The sequence below is a fragment of the Brassica oleracea genome, chromosome C7 (assembly GCF_000695525.1).
Source record: "Brassica oleracea var. oleracea cultivar TO1000 chromosome C7, BOL, whole genome shotgun sequence".
NCBI classification, from domain to species: Eukaryota; Viridiplantae; Streptophyta; class Magnoliopsida; order Brassicales; family Brassicaceae; genus Brassica; species Brassica oleracea.
The window spans coordinates 35,099,560-35,109,437 of record NC_027754.1 but is presented as its reverse complement, the minus strand read 5'-3'; the positions used below and the strand labels follow the sequence as shown (position 1 = coordinate 35,109,437).

General features: G+C 38.5%; 1 protein-coding gene across 1 annotated transcript; it reads left to right on the top strand.

The window, feature by feature from the left end:
- Positions 1 to 2,431: 2,431 nt before the first annotated feature.
- Positions 2,432 to 7,935, top strand: LOC106306487 (ABC transporter B family member 15). The gene is made up of 7 exons (XM_013743121.1): positions 2,432 to 2,829; positions 3,074 to 3,128; positions 3,223 to 3,401; positions 3,472 to 3,929; positions 4,522 to 5,062; positions 5,374 to 6,267; positions 6,420 to 7,935. The coding sequence occupies exons 1-7, from the start codon at positions 2,593 to 2,595 to the stop codon at positions 7,788 to 7,790; spliced, it is 3,735 nt and encodes a 1,244-aa protein (XP_013598575.1). The 5' UTR covers positions 2,432 to 2,592; the 3' UTR covers positions 7,791 to 7,935.
- The last annotated feature ends 1,943 nt before the right edge of the window (positions 7,936 to 9,878 follow it).

The window sequence follows — 9,878 nt, the reverse complement described above, 5'->3', positions numbered from 1 at the left end:
AAAACAGTTTTGATTTCAAAAATATTCGATTAGGGTTTTAATATGTGATTTGATAATTATAGTATAATTAATTCTGATACTTATATTATTTAGGGTTTATAGATATAGGGTTAGGGTTTATCGGATTTTAACTTGTAAAATCCGATTTGGGGTTTTAATCATGTAGGAACATGATTTAGGGTTTAGGGTATAGAACTTTAGAGCTTCGATTTACTCATTAGCGTTTGATCTATTATCCTATGGCTTTTATCATAAAGATTAGGTTTTATGGTTTCATTCTTTATCAAACAATCCAAATTCGATTCATATGTTCTTAGATTTTGAATTACCTTTTAGCTTAGTTGATTGTTACCAAAGAATGAACCTCGAGCTGGACTGGACGCGAGCTGGCCTGGACGCGAGCTGACTACGAACGGATTGAGGCTGAGGTCGCGAGCGGCTGATCGGGGACACGAGCTGTTTGCTGTCGGATCGCAAACGGCTTGATCGTCTGGTGCGAACGGGACGCTTGCTGTCCGGGAACGCGAGCTGTCCTGTATGGTAGCTGAGGTTGAGTTCGTCTAGGATCAGGAATGCCTTGGGCTGGAGTTGATCGGGGACGTGAGCTGGAACAAGAGACACTATCGGATGATTAGGGTTCGACGGGTCGCAGCTAGGTTTAGGGTTTTGCGATTTTGGTTTTGGTTCAGGGTGTTTAGATTTTCGTGCTGATAACGTGTTGTAAACTTAAGGATTTAGAATCTGTAAGTTCTTATTATTATTCATAACATAAGGTGCCCTTATATATGTGAATTACAAAGAGATAAATGGAAAGATACAAATATGGAAAGTATACAAATACAAGTAAAAGGAAACTAAGGTTTGCTGTCTCTCCTAGCCGCCTCTCTCTCTCTCCTCTTACTGCGGCCGCCTCTCTCTCTCTAGGTATTGGGCCGGCTTATGGACCGGACCGGTTATGGACATCCATCATATGGTTTATAACACATACCAAATTTTTCCATTTATTGACAAAAGTTATACTCGAAGTAGCAAAATCAAATTAACTAGGGCGGGACAAATTACTCATAACTAAAAACAAACCATATTAAACCAAAATTGTATGATACCAACCCTAATCCTAGAAACATAAATATGCTCCTAAAATTATTTATACTGGTCCAAATTGAATGCTGCTGGAAACCTAACCTAATTTTAAAAATACAAATAAATTCTAAAAACATATTTAAAACCCAAAATATTTCCACAAAAACCAGACTGAAGTCGTATGGATATCCGATTGCATACGATTGCATACGCGGCTACGCCTGCAAAAAACGTACGTTTAATATTGTTGTATTCCAGTCGTAACAAACGCAGTAACTATTATATGGACACTTTAAATACTAGTATTATACAATTACTTCGTAACTCGAAATATGGAGAATAATTTTATACTTCTTGTTTTTTTACATCACTTATACTCCTTGTTACCATACGATAAGTATATAAATGTATAAATGATGTCAAAATAGTAGCAATAAATAAACATACAGAGTTAGAGTTGTTTTGAGCAAAAGGCTGCATGCAAGGCAAGACTGCTAGGCGAGCACATGACTCACATAGGGAATTGCTCGCAGGTTTTAATGTCCCAAGAAGACGAATTCAATTACATGCATTTACTATCATTGATTACTAAAAATATACCGCCTTCGGTCAGGGTCGGCCCCGAGATTTTGAAAATCTGTGGCAAGCGATAATAAAATTATATAGATTTCAAAATAATGAAATTATACATTAGATTCTTTGATGTTCATGTCCAGTTACAATTATGAATTTAGGGAACAATAATTTAGCCTATATACACAGAGGTCTCAAATTATTGGTGAACTATATTCAACTTTTTAGTAAACATATAGTTTTTTAAAATTATATATTCCCATTTTTATATAGTGCATATATATTTTTAATTTATATTTGAGTCTGGATCTTATTTGACTGTTTCATTCACTCTTGATAAAAAGGTCATGTGTCTAAAACAATGTTGTTGGGAGAAAAATGTCGTAAAATTGATGAAGACAGGACGGAACAGTGATATTAGTGCAAATTACGAAAATACATGTTATCTGGCATGTTATATACTTCCTATGTTTTATTAAGATAGAAGTTAAAAAAAAATTTGTTTCACAAAGATAAATGTTTTTAATGTTTTTTTATATAAAAATTATAAATTTTAATAAAATTAATTAAATTTATCGAAAGACTATTGGTTAAAAAATATTAAAATTTGATAATTTCAAAAAATAATGTATAATTAATGTGTTTTTTTAATATGTGTAAAAACACCAAAACATCATTCTTTAAAAATGATTTGATACTATATTTTAAATTCACACAGCCGAAGTTGGCTTTTCTCTCTCTCGGCTTCTATAAATGTCCTTCGACTCCCTCATCGGATCAATGAAATGTGAATGAAACTTAGAAACAAAGAATCACAGACAAAGAGAGAGAGAAAAAAAAAGCAAAACAGGAAAGTAAAGGCATCTGCTTTTAATATTACTTCACGATCGTTTTGGTCTCTCTTTCTCTCCCTCTCTCTTTGGAACAAAAGAAAAAATGGGTGAAGTAGAGGGCAAAGAGACTGGGAAGAAGACGATGAAGAGTTTTAGAAGCATAAGATCGATATTCATGCACGCTGACGGTGTGGATTGGGTACTGATGGGATTAGGGTTAATTGGAGCCGTCGGTGATGGCTTCACAACTCCTCTTGTTCTTCTGATCACCAGCAAGCTCATGAACAACCTTGGTGGCTCCTCTTTCAACACTGAAACCTTCATGCAAAGTATATCCAAGGTTCTCTCAATTCTTTCTATCTCTCATCTCCTGTGTATAATCACTTGGTTTTCTAATTAGACCTTTTGATCACAAGCTTTTTTGTGGATGCTTGATTGTCCAGAATCCGTTGACATTTTTATTAGGTCATTTTTAACGGTTTACGGTTTTGACTTTAGTTTATGACACATGCACTTCTAGATTTATTGTATGTCCGTATAAGGAAAGAAGACTAATGTTTTTTCTTTTTTAAAAAAATCAACAGAACGCTGTAGCTTTGCTCTATGTGGCTTGTGGATCTTGGGTTGTCTGTTTCCTTGGTAAAATATTAATAATGTTTACCTTCCTTTACTATATACTAGTAATTAACCACAATCAGATTAACTAATTAATATTTATATTATAAATAAACAGAAGGATATTGTTGGACACGAACAGGGGAGCGGCAAACAGCGAGAATGAGAGAAAAATATCTAAGAGCAGTGTTAAGACAAGATGTGGGGTACTTTGATCTTCATGTCACAAGCACTTCTGATGTTATCACAAGTGTCTCTAGTGACAGCTTCGTCATCCAAGACGTGCTTAGTGAAAAGGTCTCACCATTTCTATCTTTCATACTAATCATTTTTCTTCCTTTTTCTAAACCGGTTCGGTTTGGTACAGTTACCGAATTTCTTGATGAGCGCATCAATGTTCGTCGGAAGCTACATAGTTGGCTTTATTTTGTTATGGAGACTCGCCATAGTTGGCTTACCCTTTATTGTCCTCTTAGTGATCCCGGGACTTATGTACGGGCGAGCCCTTATAAGCATATCTAGCAAGATACGTGAAGAGTACAATGAGGCTGGTTTTGTAGCTGAGCAGGCCATCTCTTCTGTGCGAACCGTCTATGCGTTTTCCGGGGAAAGGAAAACGATATCAAAGTTTTCAGCCGCGCTTCAAGGCTCGGTAAAGCTAGGGATTAGACAAGGGCTTGCCAAAGGAATCACCATTGGAAGCAATGGAATCACTTTCGCCATGTGGGGGTTCATGTCTTGGTATGGAAGCCGGATGGTCATGTACCATGGTGCTCAAGGTGGTACCGTATTTGCAGTAGCCGCCGCTGTTGCCATCGGTGGCGTGTAAGTATATATTAACGTACAATAAATAAAGTATATGCATGATAGTATGATACAATGAGATATGCAAAACGGTTTCAACAATTAAACCATCAAAATCACTCACAGCTTTTTATCTATGATAGATTCCATTGCGTACGTATTAGTATAAATAGCATCAGCCAGTTACGTAACCAATTGGCTCTTTCAAATATTTTAAACTATTTTTTTAGAAATTATTCAATCTATATTGTAGTGCTTGCAACTACGTATGCTAAAATTTATTGTTACAAATTTGAATGATTATATTATTCGTTTTGATAACTGAAACATATTTTGAATAGTTTTGTACTATAATTTCTTTAAAACATGTTTATATAATAACTTTATGATATGTATATATAAATTCATACTTTTCTTATGCATTTATGTATGTATGGGATCAATTTAGTTTAATTCAACGTGTTTACATATAAATCAATGTTTTGATGATTCTTTCCGTAGAGTAGTAAGATTAATATTTATAAGTGGTTTTCTTGTAACAAAATATTAAAAGAGAATACATGTTGATCTTCGTGAAATCGTATCATGATCTTGTTCGTTGTTATTGTTTCAGATCACTTGGTGGTGGTTTGTCTAATCTCAAGTACTTCTTCGAGGCGGCTTCAGTTGGCGAGCGAATCATGGAAGTAATTAACAGAGTTCCCAAGATTGATTCAAACAATCCGGAAGGGCAAAAACTAGAGAAAGTCAGAGGAGAAGTTGAGTTTAAGCATGTGAAGTTTGTATATCCATCAAGACCAGAAACATCCATCTTTGAAGATTTTTGTCTGAGAGTTCCCTCCGGGAAAACCGTGGCTCTGGTGGGAGGAAGCGGGTCCGGAAAATCAACTGTGATATCGCTTTTGCAGAGGTTTTATGACCCGGTTGCAGGAGAGATTCTCATAGATGGTGTATCCATTGATAAGCTGCAAGTGAAGTGGCTAAGGTCTCAAATGGGTTTAGTTAGCCAAGAGCCTGCCCTTTTCGCCACATCCATAAAGGAGAACATCTTGTTTGGTAAAGAAGATGCAACAATGGATGATGTTGTGGAAGCTGCCAAGGCCTCTAATGCTCATACTTTCATTTCTCAGTTACCTAATGGCTATGAAACTCAGGTTAGTTTCTAGCCATGTTACATAATATAGATTGGTTTAGTTAAGAGTACGGAGATAAAAAAACATTACTTTGAATAATATACTTAACATACAAAATAAATGTAATTTAATCAATTATAGAAAAACCTTCAAAAATTATTTAGTAACCCAGTATTCAATAAAAAATAAGTGTTATATAGAAATGTGAAAATAGTTTATATTCTGAAACAAAAAATACATGTAAAATAATTTGCACTATGAAACATTGGAAGTATAATTATTGCATTTTTGTAGTGTTATCTGGAGACTGATTGAGCTTTTATGAAAAATAGGTTGGAGAGAGAGGAGTGCAAATGTCAGGAGGACAGAAGCAGAGGATCGCAATTGCACGTGCAATAATCAAGTCACCAACAATTCTCCTTCTAGACGAGGCAACAAGTGCATTGGACTCTGAATCCGAAAGAGTAGTCCAGGAAGCCTTAGAGAATGCATCAATCGGCCGTACAACTATCCTTATTGCTCACCGTCTCTCTACCATTCGTAACGCTGATGTTATCTCCGTGGTCCGAAACGGCCATGTTGTTGAGACTGGCTCACACGATAAGCTAATGGAGAACATAGATGGTCAATACGCTTCACTAGTCCGCTTACAACAGATTGAAAAAGAAGACTCAAGTGTGAACATGAGCGTCAATGTGCAAACGGGTCCAATCTCAGATCCTACCAAAGACTTGAGAAGTTGTTCAAGAGTCTCGACACTTAGCCGGTCAAGCTCTACTAACTCGGTTACAGGTTCAAGTATTGTCAAGAATCTTGCTAAAGTTGAGAAGCCACCTTTACCATCGTTCAAGAGACTCTTGGCAATGAATTTACCGGAATGGAAACAAGCGTTATACGGTTGCATAAGTGCAACTTTGTTTGGTGCCATACAACCGGTTTACGCATATTCTTTGGGGTCGATGGTATCGGTTTACTTCTTGATGAGCCACGATGAGATTAAAGAGAAAACGAGGATCTACGCATTGTCTTTTGTCGGCTTAGCCGTGGTTTCTTTCTTGATCAATATCAGCCAACACTACAACTTCGCATACATGGGTGAATACTTGACTAAGCGCATCCGCGAACGGATGCTCTCCAAGGTGCTAACCTTTGAAGTCGGTTGGTTCGACCAAGATGAGAACTCGAGCGGTTCCATTTGTTCTAGACTCGCAAAAGATGCCAATGTGGTAAGCACATGAATATTATTATTTAAACTTTTAACCATCAATGTCATATAACGTTTCTTGATGCTAATGTGGTACGTTCATGAATCTTATTATTCAAACTTTTAAATATAACGTTTATTGATTTCTCTAATATCTTGTTTGGTTTATGATAGGTGAGATCGTTGGTAGGTGATCGTATGGCACTATTGGTACAAACAATATCGGCTGTAACCATAGCATGCACTATGGGTTTGGTCATCGCGTGGAGGTTAGCCCTAGTGATGATCGCGGTGCAACCACTGATTATTGTATGCTTCTACACTCGCCGTGTTCTACTCAAGAATATGTCGAAAAAGGCAATCAAGGCTCAGGACGAGAGTAGCAAACTAGCTGCTGAGGCTGTTTCCAACGTACGAACCATCACAGCCTTTTCGTCACAAGAACGTATCATGAAAATGCTAGAAAAGGCTCAAGAAAACCCGCGGCGAGAAAGCATACGTCAGTCATGGTTCGCAGGGATCGGACTCGCCATGTCGCAGAGCCTAACTACATGCACGTGGGCTTTGGACTTCTGGTACGGTGGTAGACTGATCGAAGATGGGTACATAACAGCTAAAGCTTTGTTCGAAACGTTTATGATCTTGGTTAGTACCGGTCGGGTCATAGCCGATGCTGGAAGCATGACAACGGATCTAGCTAAAGGTTCGGACGCGGTCGGTTCGGTTTTCGCTGTGTTGGATCGGTACACTTCGATTGATCCGGAGGATCCAGATGGATATGAACCGGAGAGACTAACCGGTCGGGTCGAGTTTCTTAATGTGGACTTCTCATACCCAACTAGACCGGATGTGATGATATTTACTGACTTTTCTATCGATATCGACGCAGCGAAGTCTACTGCTATTGTTGGTCCAAGCGGGTCGGGTAAATCCACGGTAATCGGTTTAATCGAACGGTTTTACGACCCGGTTAAAGGCGTTGTGAAAATCGACGGTCGAGATTTAAGATCGTACAATCTGAGATCGCTCCGACAACACATAGCTTTGGTTAGCCAAGAGCCAACGTTGTTCGCGGGAACGATCCGAGAGAACATCGTATACGGAAGAGCGTCGGATAAAATCGACGAATCAGAGATCATCGAGGCTGCGAGAGCAGCGAACGCTCACGATTTCATCACGTCTTTAACGGACGGCTACGATACGTACTGCGGAGACAGAGGTGTACAGTTATCCGGTGGTCAAAAACAGAGGATCGCGATCGCTCGAGCGGTTTTGAAGAACCCGTCAGTGTTGCTCCTCGACGAAGCGACGAGCGCTTTGGACAGCCAGTCGGAGCGTGTTGTGCAAGACGCGCTGGAGCGCGTGATGGTGGGAAGGACGAGCGTTGTGATCGCGCATAGGCTGAGCACGATTCAGAACTGCGACGCAATCGCTGTTTTGGATAAAGGAAAGCTCGTGGAGCGTGGGACCCATTCATCCTTGTTGGCAAAAGGATCCACAGGTGTTTACTTCTCATTGGTCAGTCTCCAGAGAACAACTTGTTGAATAACGCTGATTTGGAAACAAATAAAACTCTTTGAGCTAAGGGGGCAACCCATCTTTCTCATGAAATCGAACATGTTATATAAGGCTATTTCGTTATTTGTAACCATTTACATATAGATATTTAAAACGCTTATGTTGAAAAGAAGGCTACAAAGGTTCCAATACTAGAGCAAATGTATTTTTTTTCTTTTTATGAATGTAAAATTTATTCTAAACAAAAACAATATTACATTAAGTGCTTCTTTGATTTTCTACGAGATTAACAAAAAAACTCCAGTCTATTTTTGCTTATGTGTTTTGTTGTCACCAAGCCATGTTATCAGACCTTCTTCATAGTGATTCCCCCTTCCCTTTAGTGATAGAAGCTTCAATCTCACATTCTTGTCTACAATCTTTGTCAGACTCTTCATATCTCTAGGTTTTTCTCTATGTATGCGAGCATTCCTCTCCCACCAGATTGTATACAGTGTGGTTTGCAAAGTATATCTGAGGATGAAAGTCTTAATAGGTGTTAACCATGACTTCGAGACTATAGCTATCAGCTCACTCCAATCCACATTAAATTCATCACCCATAAGTCCCTCCACGAGGTTTCTCCAAATCATCCCTGAGTATCGACAGCCAAAGAAAAGGTGAGCACAAGACTCTGGTGCATCATTGCATAGCATGAAGGTTGTATTAATTGAATTGTTCCATTGTTGCATTTTGTATGTCGTCTGCAGCCTTCCTTTTAGAGTTATCCACATGATGAAAGCATACTTAGGAGTAGATTGAGAAAACCAGACTCTTTTGTGCCATACACAGACAGGCCTCATAACACGTATTTGATCCCAAGTTTTGCTTGTCGAGAACTTGTTCATGAATTTACCTTCATCATGCTTCCATAGTACAATAACTTCATCACGATAATTATCAAGCTTGCTTGTCTCTTCTTCTATATGATTCAGAATGTCCACTCTGTGATTTCTTCTCCTTCTATTCCTCCTCGCCTCAGCAACAGAGTAATGATCTGGTACCCCTGAATCGAGTGGACCTCTTTCTCCAAGCATCTCTCTAAGAATATCAAATCTGGACCATCTGTCATACCAAAAGGATGTGCATTCACCATTTCTCACTTCTTTCTTAAAAACTGCTTTGCATCTTTAGTAATTTTCTCCATACCCATGATCCTAAGCTAGTACTTTCTTTAATTGACCAGAATGAGCTTTTCCGAATCAAGTATCATTGAACCCAGCGAACCCACAATGACGTCTCTGCTGTTAACCTCCATATAAGCTTCAATCCATAAACTTTGCTCAGTTCTTTTAGAGGCCGGAGCCCCAAGCCATTCTCTTCTTTTGGGAGACAGATATCCTTCCAGCTGACTTTTGCTTTAGTTTTTTTAAGTTCGGGACCAGATCAGAGGAACGCAGAACATAGCCTTTCAATCTCTTTTAAACAACTTCCAAGGGAGCCTGGATGCTGCCATCCATAAGTTAGCTAAGCTTGTTATGACAGATTTTATGAGTTGCAAACGTCCTGCATGTGAGAGAAGTCTCCATGTCCATGAACTCATTTTCTTCCTTATTTTTTCAACCAGTGGCAGATAGTCATTGATTGTCATACGCTTGGTGAGAAGAGGCAATCCCAAGTATATGGTGCTAGACTTTTCAAGGGTCTAAGATCAAATCAATGTAGTATAAAAGATTGTCGAACCAATCCTAGGTGATTTTAAAGCAAAGGGAATGCAAGTTCATGCTTAAGCTAAGTGCAATCCGGTTTTAAAGATGGTATGAACTAAGAACTAATAAGCTAATGCAATAAAGTAATGCTCTTTCTTTTCTCAATATGAAGCAAGAGGACTCGTGGGACTAGGCATTTGATCTTGGGTGATGTAGATCCAATCTAAGGGTGGCAAGCTAGCAATCAACCACTTTCCTTATGCCTAGACACTAAGTTAAACAAGCTCTATCCCTAGATGAATGTTCTTTTGCTAAAGCAACTCAAGCATCTAATCCCTTAGGTCGAATGTTACTAAAGCAAACATGGAGAACAAGTCTAATAGAAATCTTAACTCCTTTAGCAACTAATCTCTTAGGTAAAGCAAGC